Genomic DNA, 25033 nt, shown 5'->3' with positions numbered 1-25033 from the left:
CAATAAATTATAATACAAGTCTCGTAAACGAGGTTCGTGTATAAACGCTTCTCCATGCGCGATATGCTTGGGTATATAGTCTCTAAAAATAATAATAATAATAATAATAAATGTAAGATAAATGTAAGTCGCCTTCAAAGTCGCTTCGTCTCCGTTACACACAGTAAATCACATTAGTTAATCTAAATAAAATAAAAGAATCGAAAGAGAGATACTCCCATGAAACAAGGGAAATTCTAGATGCTCGTTAAAGCTGCAACAAAAACAGCCGGTCACATCTTAATACGCGGCTTCTTAATAACGTGCGTAATTCACACTTACAATTATATCTCCGTTGTTTCAACGAGGCGCGGTAAAACTCTAATAGATACAAAGTTGGGTGGTTCCGCGTGTTGAGCGAGTGCTGCAGTCAGCGAGCTATTTTTAAGTACACTTTCGCACGTGGAGAATGCCGTTAGAACAAGTGCGCCGCAAATTAGCGGAAGGATCGTATACATATACTTTTGGCCTCGACAGGCGTGAGTTTGAAGATAGTTGTAATCTCGGATCTTAACGTGAAGTTCTTTGCCTCAGTCCTTAAGATTCATTTTGATGTAAAAAAAAAAGTTTCGATGATTGTATTAAAAGTAATTCTATGATTGATCTACATAAATAGAAATGCAAAAGATAACCCAGGAGATAAAACGATAATTCTGAATGCGATATTCTTTAAACATTTGCGTTGTCGGTGTCAGTCTGCCACAGGATCTGCTAGATCTAATAAAAACATTCGTTCGTTCGCTCTATAAAAAAAGGCGTTATTGGTCTCGTTGTGCAAAAAGAGTCGCGAATATGCGAGTAGTTGCCGTGGAAATTTTTGCGCGTTAGCAGTTTACAAATTCGATCCGTCGCTGATTGCGGTTCACGGTGTGTGCGCTCGTGACAAATTCACCGTTATGGAAGAGCCTGGTAAAAAGGCCTGGGCGCTCGAAAAAGTCGTAACCCGGCGGTAAAAGCTTCGTATAAAATTCATTTAAAATTGTCTTCTAAAAAAACTGTCCGCAACAAGTAATAATTTAGCCTTCGCGGGGTATCCTAAAAAGGTGTACTTCCCGCATAGAAGTCTGCGTTGAATTTTCTTGGTGCCAATTTTCTGACATACGATTGAGTTACAAAAAAAACAGAAACGCGGTTGTTCCTCAATTCGACATTCGGTATTCATATCGGTCTTTTGCCTCCGAGTAAAAGCAGCGGTGACTCTTCACTACAGGGAAACACTTCAAACCGGTCATTAAAATTGCTAATCACCGAGATTTCAGCAATATCAGTTAACTGGAATCGCAATTTGAGTTGTTGCCTTTTTATTCTAATTTCCTTCGAAAGAACGAGGAATCCGCGAAATTAGAATTACAGTTAACCGATGTCGATGAAAAACCGGTTCTAAAAGAGAGATATGAATACATGTTGTCTAGTCGCGTGTGTGTATGTTCTACTGTATACATACATCTATAAAACTACTAACACGTTTAGCTGCATACGTCGTCGGCGTATATCCGAAATAGACTTTGCGACGTGGTAAGATAATCCGGATGCTTACCAGGTCGCAAATTCGCGAAAGTGTCATTTCGGAAGTGCCTTTACTCGTGCCAGAAAGCTATTGGCCTCGTTATACTCCATTTCACAGATCTACCTGAACGTCTAATTGAACGGCTACATATATTTCCTATGAAAGATTATAATGCTTATATTCTCGAGTACATTACAAAGACACTCGTCCCAGGGTTGTGGTTTTCTTCGTTTCTTACAATCTATACCGGAGCTTTGGCAGTAGCAGGTTCCTATTTTTAGGCCACGGATTTTCTTTATAATGAAGTGGGATAATAGCTGCACGGGACGCACTAAAGTGCGCGGATATCCGAACATGTTTCTATCTTCGTGAAGCGTACATGTTTGATTATCTCGCCATTTAATGTCGAAAGTACTGTCGGGACAAGCAAAACACTTTTGCGCTAGTACTTGCTCTTTCCGAAAAAATAAGAGGCGCATTTAGTACTATTGTATTTCTATTCATAAGTGGCTGAGCCATCAATGATACGCATCTCCCACCAGATAACGCTTGAAGGACCACATTCATGAGAAATTCCTGAGATATTTTTGATCCACTTTCATACAAGAAAGAACATTTTTTTTCGTCAACGCGTTGAAGATTCTTAGCGATGTTTCTTTAAAACCTCGACGAAGAAAGAAAAAACGCGGAGAACAGATTCAGCATATGATCCCTCGAGCATTATCTTCAAATTATCAACGCGATTGGCAACAAGCTTCAAATCGCGGGGATAAATCCAGAAATGCGTTTGAATCTTCTACAGTCTCGAAGTTTCTCCGTTAAGGAGAAAAAATCTATCGAAGACTGCATCTCAGTTGAAGGAACTTGTGGTTTTGCGATCGCGTCGTGACGAAAATTCTTCTCAGGGCTGTTGAGCGGCGTGTATCATGGCGACCTTGAGATCCTTGGCCAGGTGTGAGACGTCGACGACGCTGTCGACCATCTCCTGGACCGCGGTAACGCTCGGGAAGAACTGGGCGGCCTGCTTCGTCTTCTGCACCGTCTGTGCGAGCGCCTCGTTCAAGGCGTTTGCACATTGTAGCACGCGCGTTCGCACGTCGTTGCGCGTCACGTTCCGGTGCACCGTGTCGCCGATATGCACTAGCCGATGCGCACTCAGCACAACGAATTTGCCGTGAGCTAGGAAAACCTGTAACAATTTCATAGCATGTTTCAAACAGATCCTTCTTGCAGTTCATCTCGATTCCAATCTTAAAAATGGCATGTTAACTGAAACTATTTGAAGAATGAATGATTTGAATAAATGATTATTTGAATATGACGAACAGATATTCCTTTGTTTTAAATTCCTTTATTAATTTAATTTTATTACCGAAAGTTTGTGAAAATCACGAAGGCAATGCTTGGACAAATCATAAAGGTATTAACGGTTAGTAAATACAGTTTTCGTTTTATACATTTTTATACGTTATGTATTTGAGACAGTCGTATATTTTACTATTTTGTTTATCATATCTTTGATATATTCTAAGGTTCAAGCATTATTCCTAACTCTGTAGCTTCGTTCCCTACATTTTACACAATGTATACTTTACTAACTACTTATCTTTAACTGCGATGCCGGTTGCGTGCAATGCACTTGCGAAGGAAAAGAGGTCATCGTGAAAAAATAATGGAAATATGCACTTGACGTGCAGTGCTAGCTTAAAGGCACCCTGTCACACAATAGCACCGCCGATATCTACAGTTGTATCATTCTTATCGAGACAGTTGACCCATATACATATGTACTTAAAGGTGTCTCGTGATATGAAGAAGTGCAATGTTCAAACCAAATGTGAAAAGGTGGGAGAACATTTTTACTGAATTCTGGAATGATTGCAATAGATCTAATCAAATTTTGTTGAGAGAAGACAAAGATAAAGCGTCACTTTAACTGATATTATCGATCGACAAATGTCTCTCGATGCGTTAACTTGTACAAAATAATTTATAGCATTATGACAAGTGTCTTCGAAGAGAAGAACAATTGCAAAAAATTCAAATCTCAATTTTTATCGAGACGAGAATGACACCGTTTGTTACTTTAGCTAACAATCAACGTAGCTCGATGTCTATATATCTTGCGCGAAAGAGCGCGACGGGTGGCACCAGTATTACAAGAATTGCTACAATTCAACTCGCCTTGGGTGGCTGATTATGCTCCACTGTTTGCAGAAAGGCGTCGATGGCGTGAGTCAGGTGTGCGCCGTGCGTGATGACCTGGGCGACATAGAAGGCCAACAATTGCTTGTCGTTGGGATCCATGGGCGTCGGTGTCGTGGGTGGCATTTGAATCGCGGCATTGTCCGCCTCGGACACCAGCAGATCGTAATTGCTGCGCAGCTCCTGCGGCAGCGTGGATCGCAGTTCCTCTCGCTGCTTCGCTACGACCTCTCGGGAGTCGAGATTTACGTAGTCGTAATCCTCCCCGGCGCCGCTATTGTTGCTGCTGCCCGTGGAGATGATCGACGCCCGCTTAAAGAGCAACGTGGAATTTCCCTGCACACACAGAGTTCCTTTATCAGCAACAAAGGCTCATCCCTCAAATGTCATCAGCTTCATTCACATAATGCGATATTCCAAAAGAAAAACAGAAATTGAAAGAATTTAAAATACTTAATAACTAATTTTTCAAGTTCTTTAATTTCGAAATAAAAAATTAGATTTATAAGTATTCTCCTGCTCTTTTTTTTCTATTTTTCTCCATTTTAATTCTTAATACAAGAAAAATCGAAAATTTAAAAAATGGATTTCTTACTTATTGTTAGATTTAAGATTCCTTTTTTTATTCTCGAAATATAATTACGCAGCAAAATAATATCGATTAAAAATATACATGAATAGATAAAATGATAGAAACTTTAACACCAATGCTTTCATTATTAATTCGTCAGGTTGATCTAAATTAAAATGCACCCTCTTCCTTTCAGGGACATTGAGATGATCCGATTAGCCCTTTCTCACGTTTGAGATCGGAAGTCATTATTCGTAACGAATATGTTAAATCTCACGACTGCAAAAGATACTTACTTGAATGAAACTAGCGACCTGACGAACGTCTTCCGTGAGTGCTCGAGCGCACGCGATCAGCTGATCAAGGGGATCTGACTGTACGGGTAGTAATAGCGAGGAGGGTCCGTTAGTAGGTGTCGGTGTATCACCACTGCCACGACAGAGCTTACTCGCGTCCCATTCCATCGTGTCCAGTTCGGTAGCGGCTTCCTGTACGAGCTTGTCAGAATCACGAAGCGCCTTCACTAGCGGCCGTAATTTCGTGGCCAGACCCTTATCTGGCGCTTTGCCCGCATTGCCCAGCGTACCTGCGCGCAGAACACAATAGTTATCAAACTTCTGCGGCAATGTATCCAATGTTCTATTGTTTATTGAAAGATATAATTGATTATTGTGAATTCAAAAAATCGCAAATTGAAATAAGAATATGTTAAGTTTTCTTTAGATGAGCTATAATTCTTACTTTAAAATCTCTAAAGTAGACTTTAATGTACATACACTTATCTTTATTAACAACTCTTCGATCTACGATAAAATATATTAATATTCCTTTTAGTATATTTTTGTAATAAAACTTTCTTCTACGAAGATTTAAGTCTTAAATATTTTGTAACGTAAAAAATGAAAATTATTTATTTAAAGAAAAATTATAGAATGATAAGAAAATGATTATATTTTATTCCGTTGAGATAACTTTCATGAAGATAACTTCTATGATAGCTTCAATTACTGAAGAAGTTAAATTGAACTTTCTTCACCTTCCGCGAATTCAACCAGATCGTGAAGAGACGTTCTGAGCCTGAGAGCAGCCAGCCTCAGGTCCATAAGGGTGGCGTCCAATCGCTGCGACGTTCTCCAACCCGGGCTCACGAAGCTCAGTAGCCTCGTTATCGCGGCGGACGCCTCGCCCTGCAACCTATGCAGACCTTCCAGGGCGGAGTCCAGCTCCAGCGGAAGCTCCTTGCTGACTGGTACATCGTAAATCTGTTGCGAGGGCGGCGGTGGCGTTGGGGTCTTCGGTATGGGGGTGTTATGTCGGGACGGCAACGAGGACGCTGGAAGACGTGGTCGGGGCACATCGTAATCCGGAGCGGCCAGACTCGATCTGGAATTCAGAAATTGTTATGCACGCGGCGAGAGCGAGAAGCAAAATATCTTGGATTGGAAACTCTTTGAATTTATTGCTGATGGCATTGCCAAAAATTTCCAAGCGCGGTGGGAGATCGCAATCTTGGAATCTCGGATCCCCGAGGCATCTCCAGACGCATTTCGCAATACCCTTTAAATCATCCTTTGCAGAATGACTCTTGAAACTCTATTCAGCCCCTGATTTATATTTCACGCCGAGAAACTTCTCGGGCGCATAAAGTTTCGAGATTCCTCGAGATCTCTGAATCCCAAGGAACGTACACCCCGCCGGTGGAGTATAGCCGGCCATAACGCCGTCGACGTAGCGTATATACGTCCGGGGAATTTCCCCGAGTCCGAATAACGCGACGTATCGCGGAAATGCGAGCGAGGCTGTACCTGTTCGAACCGCTGAGGGAGCCGTCGTTGGTGAGGCTGGAGGCCGAGCTGCTGGGCGTGAGGGGCTGCAAGGGTCGCGGCACGTCGTAACAATCCAGCGGCGTAATGCCGGAGCCGACGGAGCAATTTGAGTTGGGCGTGCAGGACGTCGGCGGCCTTGGGGTATCGTAGCACGACGGGGCCGGGCTCGGGCTGCTCGCCGGCGAGGGGATCACCGGGATCGCGCGTGGCGGTACGTCGTAACACTCGTTCACGTCGCCGCCCCCGTTGTCGACGGAACTCCGCGCGTTGTTGCTCGTATACCGTCCTGCGCAAGGTGGAAGTTAACAAAACTTGAGGGAATCCCCGGATCAGCTTCTGAGTACTTAACTGCGCGAGTTGACTCTTTTCAAACGAAGCTAACGCGAAATGTTCCGCCACGTTGGCTTTTTAAAAGACCTCATAGACGCTTCTTGCAAATAAATACGAAATTTATATATATTTGTTTAGCGATAATAAATTATGATAAAGAATACTTAATGTTTAATTAGAGTATAATTTATCGAAATAAAATCCACAAGAAAGAGCCTTTATAAAATATTTTATAACTTTGTATTTTTCTGACGTGGTATATTTTTCTTTCTCAAAACTTATTATTATATACTTTGCAAAAAGTAAAATGTCTTTTAGAAGCTGAAATAATAAAAAAATTTGACTCAATTTTGATAATTTAAATCTAGCAAGGTATAATATAACGTGAGTAGATTAATATTTAAAACTGTTAAAAACTTATAAATTAATTCCAAAATTCCATTTCACCGTAATTTTGATTAAAAATTAGTAGCTATTAATCATTTCGAAAATGATCAATACGACAGACGCAAAGTTAATCAATATCTCAGTTGCTGAATAAGCTTTAGCAGACGGCTTTATCACCGCCGTTCGGTTATAGCCGGAATGTTTAGTTTGTGAATAATAACGTACCCGTATTGTGCGAATGCTCATTGTTCGTCGAGTTGAGGGGTGAATCGTGTCTGGAGGGTGGCGCGGGACTCCCCCGACTTGCTGGGAGATCATACAGGTAGACGTCCCCACACTTCTGCGGCGTTACAACCTGCGTAATCGAAAGCGGCAAAGTAATTAATTATATCCAGATTAATTATCCGAGTTCTATGTTTTGTGTTCCTACCACCTGCGCTCGTTCGCAGTTGGGCATTTTCCATCGCGGTTCGCTCGTTCTATCCGCAACAGTTAACTACAAATTTAACTTCAACAGAAGTAACTCAAAATCTAAATTATTACATCTGTTCAATTCATCCTTTATTTCTTTAAATTAAATGGCTACATGTAAAATTAATATATCGTTGATTAATACAGCTCTGATAATTTATATTATATATATAGCCGGCTTTATATACATATATAGCTAGCTTTTTTCATTCTCAATATGCCTCTTGTGTTGTTCAAGTAACGGTTACATTTCCACCACTGTTTTCTTTCAAGATTAGCTCTTCCTCACTATGCACTTCGCTTTGTCTTCGCTAAAGCGGTCTTGGTTATATTCCTACGTGATTGTATTTCAATTACGAGTTTCTCTTCCATCTAGCGAAAATGTCTTGCAACAACAAGGTTGCTAGAGCAACGCGTGACCTGTCAAACAGAGCAGAATAATCTGTGGCCGTGACTTCACAATGTAAACTTTTTTAGAGGTATAAAGAACCGTATCTCTAGTTCTTCAGGTACAGCGTTATTGACAGCTGTATCATTAAACATGTCAGTTAAGTTACTTTATTAAAAATTCAATAAATTAAATTGCTACTTTTATTTTATATCTAAAAATATATATTATTTCCCTATTTAAAATTTTAAAACCTGTTTTTTCTTAATGGAGATATGATTCTTTACTTCTAAGATACAGATAAATAATATGTATAATATAGTATACGTATATATATACAATAAATTAAAGAACGTAATAATAAGATTTATTATAAAAGAATAGATATTGCAGCCTATTCTTTAATAGTTTCTTTCAAGATAACAAATGTGTGCGTATAAATCTTTTCAAGAATATAAATTAATATGGAGTATTTTTGACGTTTTTGTCATCATACAACGTTGTTACAACAAAAAAACGCTTTACATTTTTAAGACCACGTGTCCCTTATTGAAACCATCGTTTTAACTAGGTATCCACATTTTCGTTTAATTAACCATTGCAATGTCATATGCGCCAGATGCAAAAGTTACCGTGACAGCGTCAACGTTTCCCAGAACATTTTCAATAATCAACTTAAAAAAAAAAGTGATAACACCGGAGACTGATTCGATAGACGCCACAAGAGCTAAATCCACGTGAACCGCGCCTGTGACGAAACTCGTAACGAAGTTATTTGCGCGAACGCCAATCAGCTCTGTTACTCTTTCCACTGTGCGCGATGTGGCCTCGAGGATCTCGTTTGAGTGCAGCCCGCCGCAGCCGCGGATTAATTCTACGAGATCGCTAATTGAGTTTCCTACGAGGACCGAGGAGGATTCGGGGAAAAAAGGGAAATTTCCATTTCCTATCGACGAAATCGTCAAAGCGCCGTTCTTTCGGTGGGAAGCACACTGTAAGGCGTATTCACGATTTATTCTGCACGAGATATCGTACGAAATGTTTCATAATAACAGATAATTCGGTAAACGGTACGATATTTCGTATCCAAATTTAATCACTACTCTATTCTCTTTTTTTTTAATTTTTAAACGCACCTTTTGAATTAAAATTTTATTGAAATAAAATGCACTTAAAAAATAAAATTTTTTATTTACTAACATTTTTGTAGTCCGTTAAAATAGCTCATTAAAAATGAATAAAGTAATATATTTCAGCAACTTCGTATCACAGATTAAACATGCAACCACCGGCTGGATCTAACGGCGACGCAAGCTTGCAACATTTCGAGCGTTGAACCGTCCGTCGCGTCGGGGAAATGTAATTCCGCTGATAAAACGTGAAAGCGTGGAAGTCGATGCGACGGGCAAATACGGGGGAAAAAGGGGATGAAACATTTCCCAGGAGAGCGTAATCTCGGAGGCTCATCGGCCGCTGCTTTGCAATAATAGAAGCCCCGCAACTCTTGCGCTACACGCTTAAGCGTGCTACGCTTTTATTACAATTCTTCTCTTTTTTTCCTTTTGCACGTCTCGGTACACGAACAACAGCAGTCGAGAACTTTCTCTCTCGTAGGTATCAGAATACCGGTAATTTTTCTCATTTTCGTAAAAAGCAGAGAGTAATAAACATATATATATATATATATACCATACATTAAAAAATTGAGATTAAAAGATAAAAAATTCTTTAAATATATTGTATACATAATAATACATATAAATTTTGTTTTTAAATACAGTAAAATATGTGGTATTTAAAATATGGAATATATAATAACTCTGAAAGAAATGATAGGTGGCTCGTTGAAAGAAAGCTACTGTACATTTTTCTTGCTCTTGTCAGTTTTTTTTAAAGATAATCTCAGCCACGCGTTCTTAAAGTAAGATGTAAAAGATTAAAGTATGATCTGTAACATGATACGTACAGAGGGAAGCTAGAGATATATTGCAACGCGCGAGAGAAACGTGGAAGAAACGTCGGACACGCCCTGCGCATAAAACGGAGCAGCCTCGACTATACGGTATCGTTGTAAAGCTCGCGCGCGGCCGACATCAGCAATCCGCAATTCACCGTCGACGGTCAGTTTCGCGTTACCGAAGTGGAACTAACCATCTTCTACTTACGGCCGAAAGTTCTCCATCGGCGAAACTTATCGCGTATTCGGCAGGACGAGAGGAGTCGCGCATGCAAGATGCGCTCCCTCAATGCGCCCTGTCCCACGGAAACGCCGAAGATACGACGCGAATCTGGGTCAGTTTCTTATCGGGCAGGCGGCAAGAACCCATCCACCGAATAACACGATACCACAACCACGATTCCGAATCAACCCCTTCCCACCGACAAATCATTTCGACCCCATTTGCTTCGCCGATCGGGCGCGCTCGCAAGAAACCCCGAAATGATTTGTTTCAATGCTATCGAAGTTCTTGGCCCGCGTAAGCGAGATTGCATATAAATGTGAATGATGTAACTGCGTAAAACTGTAAAAACGACGCGCTGATTAATTCTTGTTATATGTCATGAATGTCATGCGTGCGTTATAAGAAGTTATTTTCCTTTCGCTGATTATGCGAGAGATCGTGCTGTTATTTTATCTTCGTTTACAATCAGACTTTACGAGAATAGTTCTGACATACGTTTATAAAATCTTTCTGTATTTCTTCCAAAGTAGAACATTGTTTAAAACAGTAACCTCTGATTAATTAATTTGTTCAGTCTTCACTTTGGAAATTTTGGAACTATTCCAAGTTGGGCAAAATCCGTCGTAAAAGCTTTTTGACCAAGTACGAGAGAATAGTAAAATTAAAGTAACAAAGTTCTGAGCTTCAATTCAAAATTTCAGAGTTCAGGCACAAGAGACGACAGTCCAATGGAAACACTTTTTTTTCGAAAGAACAGCTCTCCGCACTAATTGCCCGCCCTGCGAACTCGAGTTCCTTCTTGCGAGTGCACACTCGTCGTGAGAAAGTGGCCGTTATCCGGAACCGGGAAATGTGCTAATTATGCCATAACTCACCCTTGATTATAGCTCGCCTCCTAGGCGACAAAGATTACCCGTCACGATTTACGAGCGAAGATGAAGACTACAGAGAGCGATCGTTTAAATGAGACAAATTGATAAAGTCAAAAATAATGAAAAAATATAATCGGTTTATCCTTTTAGATCTCTAATTAAGAAACGATCCTAAACGGCCTATATTCTGTAAACGTTAACGATATCGTTATGTGCTTTGCGCAGCTTTTCTGTAGTATATTATCTACGCAAAGCACGTAATGACGTCGTTAACGTTTACAGAATAGAGCCCTTAAATGTTTAATAAGTTGTTTCTACATAGTAGCTATTTATAGTTTTAAACTTGTGGAGAACTCATGAAGTATTCACGGCATCTATTATCTATTTTTTTTCAGATCTATAGATTTATATCTTATATCAGATTTATATCTTCTATTACTTTAGAAGATATAAATTTGAAAAGAATAAAACTAATTATATGTGATCCCAAAATATTTTCGGAAGATCGAATAAGCTGTTGATTGAGGACGAATTAAATAATTAGTAGCTTGTTTTAAATCCTGTATAATAATCTTTTCCTCGTAATACTTCTCTACGAAATTTCAGATAGCTTCAAATCCTAGTTGAATCATAATATAGCATATATAAAAATTGAAAAGATACAGTAACTTCTTGCCCCAAGATAAATACACATACAATAGATATACATATAAGATAAATATAAAAGACTTTTATATTCACTATATAAAAGAACTTTTAAACTGATGTATAATTCAATAGAACCTGAAAACTGCAGAAAGTGTTCTCAAGAACGAGTATAAAGTTAAGAATGAATTCTTAAGTTTATACTTTTAGTACGTTTTTATATCCTACTTTGCATTTACGCACACAAATTGAAGCTATATCTCTATACACGCAATTCATGGTGAGTTAATCAAAATTTCCTCATGTAAAGTGAAGAATAAAATGATAGAGTGCGGTCGTCGTACGAGCGGTCGTCGAACCGCCGTCTGTATTCCTCGTGAATTAAAGCTACTCGCGAGTACGTTATCGCGTGTTCTTTGTTATTATGAATCGAATAGTAGTACTATCGTAGTGACGTGTAGTACTAGAGGGGGGGTGTAGGCGCGGGAAGGAGGAGGATGCTGGAAGGTTGAGAGCGCTCGTGTGCAACGCAAGGGTGCACTGGGACCAGCGGGATGGGGGTGGCGATGGAGAACAGTCCGGGGATGGGGGGAGGATACACCCTCGGTCGATACCGGGCGTCGCGGCGCTAACTGTGAAAGGCGTATTACGCTACGAGGGTGCACAAGAGAAAGCAAGGGAGAGAAGAAGAGGGAGAATGAGAGACAGTGACGAATTCAGAATTCTGGAGACCCCAAGCAGAAGGGTACATAGGTTTCCCCCAATGTATAGTTTAAATAATTTACGAAAGCAATTTTACGTCGTATTACGGAAAATAAATATTTTAGGAAATAAACGATGTCTCAGTTTATCTTTACTGATTTAAAATAAATTGGAGGTTTACAAGTTTTCGGCCATATCTTTCGGCTTACTCCGCTTATTGATCAAATTTGTTAAAAATGGGTGAAAGATTTTTATCGAACGGAAGTTAATTTTTTAAGATTTGCACGATCAATCTTGAAAATATAGATTACATTTTGTAACATAAATGCGTATGATCTCTTCTTTGAATATAATCGTCAAATTAATACCGTCAAATTTGAAATAGACTGCTCATTTAACCGTTTATTCGAAACGCAATAAAAATTGATAGATATTAATTACTCAATTACAGCTTCGTTAATTATAGATCCGCTCCTGACAGGGGCGAAAAGAGAATGGGAGAAAGGGAGAAATAGAAGGGAAAGGAAGGAGAAAGAGAAGGCTGGGGGAGATAGAAAGACGGTTTCCATGGAAACGCGGAAAGAGGCTCTCCACCTTCCGCGGGAGCAGGACTCTCGGCTTGTCTCAGACCGCGATAAGAATTTTTAGGCACGACCAAAGGAGTGACTTACGCATTTGATGTCGCAAAAAATGTCGCCGTAAATGTCCGCGACAAAAAATTTGCGATATATTTCGATCACATTGCGATCACACTTCCGAAGTCGAATTTGAAAGAACATGACGGAAAAATTTCAGTTTATATATATTTATATGTATAGACATTTGAAGTGATGCAAATACAAAAAAAATCTGCTTTTCGTTTATTTTCTATACGAGAGAATCCATTCTGAATTTTTCACGCGAGATCCTCGGAAATTTCTTGTAAAATATTACCACAGCATTGTATCATCAGATATCCCCTTGTGAGGCTTCCACGTTTCGTGCAAACACGTTAACGTACGCGCAAACATGCGCCTCGCATAAATCCTGTTCCTGGGGCATCACTGACGTCGTATCATGATGATGAATTTCGGCAACGACCGTATTTACATTATTAGTTAAACTCATGTGCAGCTGCCAGTCGCGCACAGATCGCGCGCACTTCCGAGACGTGAACGCCGTTGCAGTCGTAATCGCGTTAGACCGACGCTTATGAAGTTCTCGCATGAAACTCACGAAACTTCGGATGCATCTTCGTCCGGAAACGCGCGCAGAATGATAAAATATGAAAGGAAGACGGCTGTCTAGACGCGTGAAAGCGGAGGCTGTAAAACGTATACGGTCGGCTTCGCCAACCGTTATTAATCGAACTTCGTAGTTTTAAAAACCTTTATCGTTAACTGACCGTAAACTTCTTTATTATAAAGTATAGTGTAAAATTGAAAACTCTGGATGGGTATTAAAATTTTATTTTTCGTTTGTGCTGTTATGATGCTTATCTTTTGATAAGAAAAGAAAAAGTGAACAGGTGGTATCACTAAAGATGTGATCAGCTAGTAATCAAGGCCACTCACAATCGATTCGATAGATTGAATCACGCTAACCCTAGAAAAAATACGTTTATCTCCACTTATGCAGTATCCACTTATGATGATGCGGAAATGAAAAATTTTCAATTCTAAGTTATCTCTTCGTAGATCGCTTAAATGCATCATGAGATTAATATCGCCGTTTATCGACGCAGCTCGTTGATTCTGCGCGAAACTACCAATAAAAATATCAATAACCCTATCCCCGACTAATCGGATGAGCGCGATGAATGTTCGAGAGAGATAGATAATAAATCGCGCACGATAATAGGATCTTTTACGGTAATAGCATGTGTATGTGTGTGTGTGTGTATGCGTGTGCGCCGGTTTATTACGCGAGATAACATCGCTCATTGTCCCTTTAATAAACGGCCGGAATGGTCTCTCGACGACCAAGAAGAAGCGGCTACCGTTGGCGGCTCCTGACGAGGATCGCGACTTCTGCTTCGATCGCCCGGCATAACTCGAAAGCGTCCTGGAGGCGAGTGATTTACGCTAGTTAATCCGCGACGGGCGTACCGCGATATGAAATTGGATTTCTCGTTTCACCTCGCGCATAAATTCGCGAGATGATTCTACCGCGGCGTCGAGGCCGCGAGGCCGAGTTCGTTTCGAATCTAGATTGCTTTGAGGTTTGAGGTACTCTTATCGCGACGCGCAATCTGCGTGTCATAGCGAACAAGAAAAGAATATGGAATATGGCAGAAATTAGCAATAAAAAATAGCCGTAGTAGTTGATGGAAACAGAGTATAATAAGATATATAATAAAAGGGGTGATGTGTACGTGCACACGATTATCTTCTTTATAAGAAACGTAAATGTAAAAAAATCTATTTTTTAATAAAAAATATAAATCTATATAAATTCCCCTTATCTTAGATCCCCTTTACAGAATCCCTTTACATTATCGTTAATCCTGGCGTGAATAATCGCTGTGTCGAGTGGGACACAATAAAGTCGCTGTCGGCTCGACGCCGCGCCGTGCTGCGCCGAGGACCTCCTAATGACTCGTGTAAATAGGCTTTTCCTGGTAAACGGAAGGTGGGATCACGCGAGAAGCGACATGCAACGACGGTCTCTCGAGCGGCCTCCGGTCACGTGTCGACGGAAACGAACTCGCCTGTGGGTGAGAGGGAAATTAAGATCAGGCGGGGAAATTGTGCGGCGAGCGGAAATCTGACCGGTGTGACGCGGGGAGGAGCGAGGAAAGGGGGATTGTTTGCAGTCCGCCGAGGGGAAACCCTTTCCTTCTGGAAATGAATGGCGAGAACCATCAGGTCGTCGCGAGTGAAACTCACGACGAGAGCTGACGCGTGACTTCGACGCGTTTTCGACGGAGGCTGTTGCGACACAAGAGAAAAAGTGTTTCTTCAACGACACAGAAAAGTGTCTTCTTGAAGGCAGATTTTTAATCTTACGAGGGTGCTTGCGGTGCTCTCTTCTGTAAATGTTTGTATTAATGGATTGACTTAATTGATTGAATTCAGTAGGTATATATACACTGTTAAATATTAAAAGATGAAATTTAAACCAATATCTTGAGTTAAATAACATTTTGCTATTTCAAATTGCCATATATGTGTGTCGAAATTTATTATTTTAATTCCATTGATTTAGTTAAATTAACATTATTTTAGTTACTAACGATATATTGAGTAGGAACAGTAGGCGACTAATAGGAATGGTTAAAAATGACTCAAATTAAGTATAATTTAACACTACGAATTTAACAGTGTATATATCTGTCATATCATCTTACAGTTTTAGTAACTATCATATAAAAAACTCATAAATATGCAGAATCCTGATTAATTAGAACATTAAAAATAGAATGTTCTGGACCGGTCCTTCAAAACTCCTGTCTCAAATAAACGGTTGCTCTAATTAATCAATGACCCAAGTAAACGATATTCACTATTTATCTCTATAATCAGCAACGCATAAACCTTTTGCTTTTTTAAACAATAGAACTACTATCGAGCGGAATAGCTTGTCATTAGTGAAAGTTAATGAGAAAGAACAAATTAGGCGTGTCACGATGTGATAAAGAGCTGAGGCGTGACTTCAACGCGTTTCCCGTGGCAGTCATTACGAAAGAGGGCGAGAAGTATCGTTCGAAAGGCAAGTCTTTGAGTCGAACGAGCGCGCCCGTGGTGTTTCTTTTCAAGAAACTTTTTCTCGGAAAAATTCGGAGAGAGAAGAAACTTCTTTAAATATAGTTCACTTTAGAATCGGGCAACTTATCCACGCGTGATCGTTTTCAGAAATACGGGATGAAAAAGTTAACAGGGGCGAGCAACTCTTGCTCGCCTCATAGGCGCAATGAAGGGGGTAACAACGTGACTTCGACGCGATTTCCTGGGAAGCCATTACGAAATAGGGCCACATTTTCCTGAAGTCGGGTCTTTGACTGGGTCTAACGCGGTGTTTCTCTTCAAGAATATTTTTCCTCTAGAATTTCTCGAGCAGAAATAAGTCTTTATAGTTTTCGTCCTCATTTATTCTGAGTTTAAAAGACTAATAAGATATATAATTTTGCATAAAAAGATGATATTTTAATTTAACAATCTTGCTAAAACGGTATAATTTAGATTACTCGAGTTGTTTAGATAAAAATGATCAACAGTGATAGAGATCAGCGTAAAGTCGCCTTAGAAATCGGAGTAATAAACGAAAACGGCCTTAATTCACGGCGAATGCTGTAAAAACTGATTAAAAAAAAAAAAAAAAAAAAGAAATGATATCAGACCGGTCTGCGATCAGAAATTCGCAAGCGTCAAGAACGAGTGGATAATCCCACGCGAGTTTCACAGTTCATTGATAACGGCCGTTAAAGACAGGCTCGGCCCACGTTCAGGCAACTCCTGTCTCAGCAGAGTAAATCTTCCTCGGTATCCGTCGAGCAGGCCTGTCTACCGTACCCGCTATCTTGCCACCACCTCCTCCTAACCAGCTCGTCCATGCCATTTTCAGCCGGTGCAACAACGGTGCGGTTTGTCTACTCGCCGTCGCCATGGCGGCCACGAGAAGCATTCGCGCCCCGAGCGGAGATCATTCTGTTCCCTCGCGCGCTATATCGTTATCGCGCCACCATTTGCGCTCTCACAAAGCGAAAGGTATGACAGGAACGTCCTGGAGGCAGGCAGCTGCTGCAGGACGAACACCGCATCCGGTGCGAGAATAATTCTTCTCGCGCAGAATTATCCTTGCGATGCAAAAGTAAGGTATCCGAGGATCCGCGCCTTTTCAAGCTCTTTTAATTACGACTCGTGCTTTAATAAGGCAAAAGCTAACGTCGCAAATTTGAACAATAGCCATTTGATTTTATTCCATTCGTTTCACATGCTTGATTTGACATTGCTCTCTCTCTCCCTCTCTGCATTTCAATAAATTGTATATCGGCGATTTTATCTCAAATTTATAACAAACGACTTTTTCGATCTTTTTGATGCTCGCGAAATACCTATTTGACTGGAATTTATCGTAAAAGGAATTTCCAAATCGCGTCTGCACTCACCGCCCACGCGGAAATATACGAGCGAGTTGCACTTGTCGCGCATTGAGCTCGTGGATTCGTATTTCATACGTCACTGGCCGTTACAGACCCGAGGCAGTCGAACGTGCCACGATCTGGTTATTCTAGTTAACATCACCGGCGCACGAAGCTCCTTTCGCCTACGTTGCACGCGCTCGTGTTTCCTCGTGTGTGTATCTGCGAATTTAAATACTCGCAACAGCTAGAATATAGATAGTAGATACCACGAAATATCTCGTTTTCATAAACAATTAGCAATGCAAATTTCTCGTTATAAATTAAACATAGTTGTGTGGGAGTTAACTACCACAACCAATGCATCAAGAAATAGCATTCGCTTTCTCCGAAGCATAAAAAATGCTCTGAAAAATATATTGTGGAATATCTAAATCTAGTTTAATAAGAACGATTTTGAGAGGCATAAATACACAGATTTTTTATGTTTAAAAACAAAATAATTTTTTTTTTAATTTAGTGAAAAAGCTTTACTAAATTATGTATATTTCGTTTTTAATAAAAAAATATCAAATCCATTCTACATTTCTTCTTTAAAGCAACTTCTGCACGGAATCTTGATGAAACGTATTTTAATAAATTTATCACATGTGTATTGAAAATTTATTAAAAGATTCACATATTTCAAATGAAAAGAATTATATATTTGGAACTACGTGTTCGGAAATAAAAGATGAATAAGTATATATCCGAAAATTTCAGGAGGACAGAATTAACGTACATATGTTTTATCACTGATTTATAGTTGTTTCGTGTAACGACTCGGATTAGCCGCGGTCAGGAGAGAAGTGCCCGGTCTCGCAGATTTCTAACACATAAAAACGTGCACCACGAGCTATTCTCGGAAGTCGGGAGTAGTCGGCGAAAGACGGAAGAGGAGTGCGAGGGTAACGCGACCGAGGAAGAGAACTCGTGGATGTACACTGACTACACAGACGCGGGATGAAACGCGTCCGCTCTTCTTTGAGCCCTAACCGCCCTAGACATTCCACCGAGATGACTCCATGGGACCCCACTGCGTGCGCACGCGGGTGTGTTCCCATATACACATCGCGTTGCAAAGGACACGGCGCGACGCGCGGAGGAGAGAAACAGAGGAGTAGCGACGCCAGAAAGTGGACATTGTCCGGAATCGGCAGACATATAAGGAACAGCCGTCTGAAAAGGTAGCCCCTTGTAGGGCATTCAGCAGAACGGGCTTCTTGTAAATCGCTTTGGGACGCAACGCGACGGTATGCCACTGTTGCAACGGATTGGAAGAGTGGATGGGAAGGTAGAGATTGGGGTGGTCTTGTAAAGGGTGGTAATACCTGTCGCATCCGTGAGACGCTCGTGAAGACCCATCGCGTACTTATCGATTGTTCTCGAGCTGAGAAATTTACATTCATGGAGTTATTCGGTCGTAAATTATGTCGGAATATGCAATGTTCTTTTTGCGATTTATTGATGCGTTCACTTGAAATACATTGTTTGATATATTTATGTTGAAATTAGACAAGCTATTAGCCCAAGTTTGCTGTGACACAGTACGATAAATTTATACGTTACTTATATACGTGAGATTTTAACATCGAGCAGATTTGCACATTAACTATTTGCTTTTAATCTTTGACTTTACATAAAATTTACAAATTACACAATATTTCGTTGTCATTAAAAGGAAAGGAGATAACAAAAAAATTATAAAAGAGAAAAGAATAAAAAGCAAAGAATGCTGGAATCCAGTAAACACAATCATGAACAACCAAGTCTGAATCTCTCTCGTGTCACCTGCAAATATTCGCTTTTCAGCGCAGTCACCCATGTGACGTAGCTGATGCAGGAAAGCACATTCGCGTTACGTTGACCCTGCGACGACGATGACGACAGCGTTGTATTTCTATCGTAGAAACACACATGCGTGATGCACACTGCGACGAGACGACAACGGAGATGTGTCCGGATGTTCGTCCGTGAAGATCGCGCGGAGCAAAAAGTCCTGGCAGACCAGCTAGGAAACAAGAAGAGCTCGAGAAACTGCCGACAGGGAGCCGACCGTCTTCGACGCGCTCTAGTATCCCGAAATACATTGCGCTAAAGACCAGACCAAGTCTCGAGACATCCAGAGATTGTTCGAGACGAACGTATTGGGAAATTTAAATAATAATAATTTCGCAACTATGAATACATTGATTTATAACAAAGTTACATAGCTAAAAATTTAAAAATAAATATAAACTTTGAAGTTAAACCAAAATTAGAATAAAAAGAAATTAAATTGAAGAAATTGACTTAAATTTTTGCATAAATACATACATAGTATTAGACAGAATAATACAATAAAGTGAAATAATCTGTTACAATCACACAAAATTAATTTAAAGAATAAGAGATAAAATAATTTTTTAAATTTATTTTTTTAAGAAAAATGTTTACATTTTATGGTGTAATTGTATACAGCAGAATTAATAAAATTACTGTGACGCACTAAAATAAATCAGGATTTTCTTTATATACGTTTATATTATACCAATTTCGGGGAAAATTGGCAAAATTTTTCTATAATACAAAGGCAATTACTTTCGCTTTGACGCTATGTAGTGGACAAACTCAACGCCCTAATCGACCGTATTCATTTAATCGAATTGATGTCAGTGGCAGATGTTAAACCGCGACAGAGCCAGATACGCAGCGATGGCTCCAGAAGAGCCGAACGAACCAAGTGGCAGTCAGCTGATTTTGACAGATCCCGTTTCAGCGAACGTGGGGGCGAATGTAAAAGGTCGGCCTCCCCACGATCACGGCACAATGAACTGTCGCCTGAGCGTCATTGTCAATTCCGCGGCGCACAGGGTCTCCCAATCCCAATTCTCCAAACCAGCGAACCGATATAATTGGTCGGACAGAAAAATCAGGAAGGTAACACGAATATTCGTGGTTTTGTTAGCTCTCCGGCGCGCTGATAAAGAATTGACTGTTGCATTCCGCAAAAAATCAAAGCGCCGATACACGATTGTGTGAAAATAAAGAGAGTTTACGAAACAGCTATGCGAGAGGAATAATTTAGATGTCGGTTTGTTCTTCATGGATGAACAACAAAGCGTTTCGTTTCAAAGAAATTCTATCGTTCAACAAAATTTATACGCGTTGTTCGAAACAAGATTACCTTTCCGATAATCAAATTTTCAGTTATTTCAAAGAAATATTTCCAATTAATAATAATCGACTATTTTATTTGTAACTTGTTTTATTATTTGTCGTGCGGTTGCACTTTCAAACCGCGAAAAACAAGTATTACAAAGATTAATCCTCATCAATCAATTAGTAAATTCTTGCTTGCCTAATCCATAAGTACGTTTATGATAATTTAAAACAAATTGGAAAGATTATCAATAAAATAGTAAATTGTTGTTAACAAATACAATTGATTAAATATATAAATATTTTCTTACATCAAGAGTCTCCTCAAAGTCTCCGCAAATTTATGGACCGGTTAGATATCTTGCGTTTGGGAAACCCTGTCCACAGTTGCGTTTACAAATGATCGATCGGTAGGGAGTCTCCATTGCTCTCGTATGCCTTTTCAAATCGCGGATATATTAATTCGAGAAGCCAGCTGTTGGGCCGATGAAATCAAATACAAGCAAGGTATGCCATTCAAATACAAGGTATGGAAAAATGATTGTCGTAGGATGTAATCATGTGTTCGTACGAATCCTTTAAAATTTTCTTTGTGGCCGTAAAAAAAACTCGCGTTTAAACATAAAGTTAAAATCATGAAATTCGTAATAAATAACTGTTTGCGACTTTCTGAAGACATGCTTAATGGATGAGCATTACGTTTTGGTATTTACGATATATACGAAACTTTAATTTCAATTCTCTTCTTTTTGTATCTCTGATAATTAAATCAGTTTTGCAATTATTCGTACATCTTTTATGTACGTTACAAGATAGCTTTTGATGTAATTCTAGTTCATCTTAATTTTAATAATATAAATATCGATTTGCAGAAACAGACGAAGACTAAGTCAGTAATATACAAAACGTCGTATACGCAGCAACGTATAGAATTTACATCCGCTTGCGATTTAAGAATGGAAATAGGCGTGCGAAGTGCAACGTCTACATACATGTAAGTCCACACATGTATTAGGTTCAAAATATGCGATTTGAGAATAGTTTCAAATAACTCACCCTGTTGGGCTGTACGTGCCAGCTACGCCTTTTCCCGTGTCTCTGTATGCCATCCTCTGCGATGGTTAGGTCGGCCCTGCTGCCGACCAAACAACCCCCCGTATCGTATTGGCCAACCAGAAGCCTCAATCGATTTCCTGGACAGATGCCCTAGGGCAAAAAAAAAGTACAATAACGTAACAACAGCTCGGCTCCGACGCTTCGCACGAATAAATTTTTAATCGCGCATATTCTGTCAGTATATATACTGAACGAAATTCAATGCACTTTTCCCTTATAGATAAGAATCCCATCATATTATACTTCCGGTATTTTTGTTCAATTACATATATTCAACAAATTTATACATTTTTTATTTCTTACTTAACAAGGAGATTTTTAATTGAGTTAAAAGTTAGAGTGCCTTTAATCGTGAACCTTTCAAAAGTCAGATAAATAAATTCTGATTATTATTATTTATAACCTGTTATATTTTTATTTATCTGTTTTTAATTTTTACATTCGCGTATAGTCTTTTTTCTCTGAAAAGGCGCGATATAGCTTTTCGGCCCACTCGCATGCATCGGAGAGGACCCTTGAGCGAGAACAAGCCCCAATTAGGCATCTGTGAATGCGTCGCCAGTTTGTGTAATTTCGTGAGATCGAGACGAAAATAAACGTTACATCCTCCGTTGCGCCGCGCCTTGAGGAACGAGGGTTGCCACCGAGTGATGCATGCCGCGTAACTCATTTGTTTATCTCGAGTACTACGAAGTTGTAACTCGTAAATCTCGAGAGGTATATGCATTTTCGGCGGAATGGCACTAATGTCGCCAACACGTTAAGATCTTCGGATTTAGTAATGCTTATTGTCGAGACTCCTCAGGTTTCCTACAAATTTTTCAGCAGAAAAAAAAACGCGAGGGAAAACATGCAAAAAATATAAAGAAATGGAGTCTCTGCGAGTTTAATATTGTCTATTTTTTATTTCGCAGATCAGCAATTCGTTATGCTTGTAAAGCGAGTTTCCATCAATCTTTTCGTAAATTGAGCATTATTGGTCTTTACGATATATTTCCATCAAATGCAATCGAAGCAGAAGCGTTGATATAAGTGATATTGATAGAATCAAGTTTAATTCTAATTAAGCTTTCACGATCGAGTGGCGAATTTCTCGCTAAAAAAGGACCCGACTCCCCAATTCACCAATAGGTCGCGGAAATTATATCCGTTGTAGACCCACAAACCGCTGATACGACCGATAGCTCTAGCAATAGTCTATTCCGACGACGTCAGAAGTTCTCAGTTTCCAATAAAGATCCAGGAGACCGTATCATTCAATCATCCTCTACCCACGTCACATTGCCTTTACTCTCAATTACCGCCGCACACATATATCGAAACGGATCGTACGTCTGTCGGTGATAACAATTAACGACGAGCCGAGTGTTTCGGCAAACGAAAATCATTTCAGGAAAAGTGGTTCGATCAAATCGACGAGTGCAGCGAGGAGATTGCCCGAGGACCCCGATTCGAGGGCCGACATGTGTTACATCGAACGCGGAGATGACCTCGCGAAGTTTTCAAAACATTAACTGCGATACAGAAGAATCAATTAGTCAGAAGAATCAATTGAATTAATCATTATATGAAGCGTTTAATGCCAATTTAATTACATTTTTTTAGTAGTTTTAAAGACAATTATGTGTTCTCTTTATCGCAAATTGTTGCAAAACTTTATGTCTAGATGAGTTTTCTTTCTGATGTTTTCAAGAGCACTCAGTTAGTAATGCAAAACTGTTTACGATGCCTGGTATCGCAGACATCTGAGACTGCTACATCGAAGGTAATTGCAATGCACGATCGTTAGTCCCATTTCCGCGATAATAATAACGTTGCCTCGTCATACCTCGCGAACCTCCGGGGCCGCTCTGGTGCATCGGCTCTTATGCATTATACAGATGTGCATAAGCAGTCTCGTGCACGCGAGGCACTTGTACGTATAGAAGCTGACGACAGCTTTGTTGCCGCTGGAGATAAATTCGCTTTTTGATTGGAGCCGTCGAGAATGAGGTATAAAATTAAGGAAACGAAACATTAATAGCGCAAGATAATAATGCGGAAGATGTTTTGGACAACGGAGTATATGTTATTCAAAATAAACAGACGTGTAATAAGTAATAAATATAATAAAAATAAAATTCATAAAGATCAGATTTTTAATCTAAAAATATATCCTGAATCTCTATGAATTTGCATTCAACAAGCGGAGAAATCACACAAGCGAGATAGAAAATTATGAAATTAAAGCGGAATGAAACAATTATTAAATTGGCACAGACAGAAAGTATACACACTGGACTTTTATTACTTAACACAATTGAGAATTTTGAGTTAATAACAAATTCTCTGACAGATTTTACGCGCTTGCAATTGAATTGCGGCAGCTTCATCGACAAAACATCATTACTTCGATTACATGTAATTTGGGAGAAATTTCTTTTGTTTCTTGTTCTCTCGTTTCCACCTTTCTAATTGAACGAGCGTATTGGCGATTCTTAATAATTAATAATCACGTCTGTGCACATAGTCATGTCTGGCATCAGCCCGAAGGCGGAGCTCACGAGGCTAGAGCATCGCAGTCGAGCGTCCTATTTTCGCGATAATAACGCCTCTCTCGGGAGAGAAAGAGAGAGAGAGAGAGAAAGACAATCTCGTTCTGGATCTGGTCTTATGCCTCATGCATTATAGAGTCGCGCATAGATAATACGAGTTAGTAACGTATGTGGAAGTACCCGACGCGTGCTCTTCGTTAGTACGACGGATAAACTCCATTAGAACGTAATAGAACGAGGAGAGACACGGCTAATGGGAGACACAAGCGGAATTCCGAAACACGAGGAAGTTTCATGTATTACACAGGCGCATAATACGCGTTTTCGATTAGCGGAAAATGTAATTGGAAAATGTAATCGGATAGAATTTCGATATTTACGGACGAGTCGCGAGATATGGAGGTAAGGTAAAACCGACGAGTTGGTCATCTTTAGAATTGATATACTTTTTATTGATAAAATTGATTACTTTATTGTAACCCACAGATGAATTCATTCGGGATATAGGAGCTCGCGGAACTTATATAGGAATTTCCTACGCTGTTATTTCACAAAGATCTCGAGCTTCCGAGGGTTCTATTTGAGAAAAATCCGTAGATATAAATTTTATATTTTTTAAAATAACTACCTGCCGACCTCGCAGAGCGCACAACCACCATCCCTCAAGACCAGCAGTGTTCTGCTCCAGCACGGTGAGGACGTCGCCTTTTCGAAAAGCCAGCTCGTCCGGCGCCTCGGCGATATTGTCGTACAGAGCTCGCGCTTTCACGCATTTCTGCTGCAACACAAAAAAAAATACTATATGAAGACAGAAAGTACAGATGGAATACAACAATGGAAGTTGATGGAGAAGATACCGTCGAGTGAAATAAAATGGGGAGATTTACGGTACGTCCGGGATTTTAGTCTCTTATTATTAGCAATTGTCAATAAATCAATATTTCTAATATCATTCGTGTCTCGTCTCTGTGCAAAAACCGTGCGCGACAAGCTCCACCGAGAGAGCATTGATTCCCTC

At 39.9% G+C, this 25033-nt stretch overlaps 1 protein-coding gene across 1 annotated transcript; it reads right to left on the bottom strand.

Annotated features, from left to right (window-relative positions):
• Positions 1 to 1916: 1916 nt before the first annotated feature.
• Positions 1917 to 24813, bottom strand: LOC112464848 (breast cancer anti-estrogen resistance protein 1-like; the record flags this gene model as incomplete). The annotated part of the gene is made up of 8 exons (XM_025032094.1): positions 1917 to 2735; positions 3731 to 4087; positions 4619 to 4908; positions 5359 to 5705; positions 6128 to 6434; positions 7091 to 7220; positions 21422 to 21571; positions 24644 to 24813. Coding segments are annotated over 8 exons (2039 nt in total), but the record flags the coding sequence as incomplete, so codon positions are not given.
• Positions 24814 to 25033: the final 220 nt, after the last annotated feature.

This window comes from Temnothorax curvispinosus, unplaced genomic scaffold (genome assembly GCF_003070985.1).
Source record: "Temnothorax curvispinosus isolate PA1 unplaced genomic scaffold, ASM307098v1 QBEX01014607.1, whole genome shotgun sequence".
NCBI lineage: Eukaryota > Metazoa > Arthropoda > Insecta > Hymenoptera > Formicidae > Temnothorax > Temnothorax curvispinosus.
The sequence above is the reverse complement of the archived record's forward strand: the minus strand, read 5'-3'. Positions and strand labels throughout refer to the sequence as shown.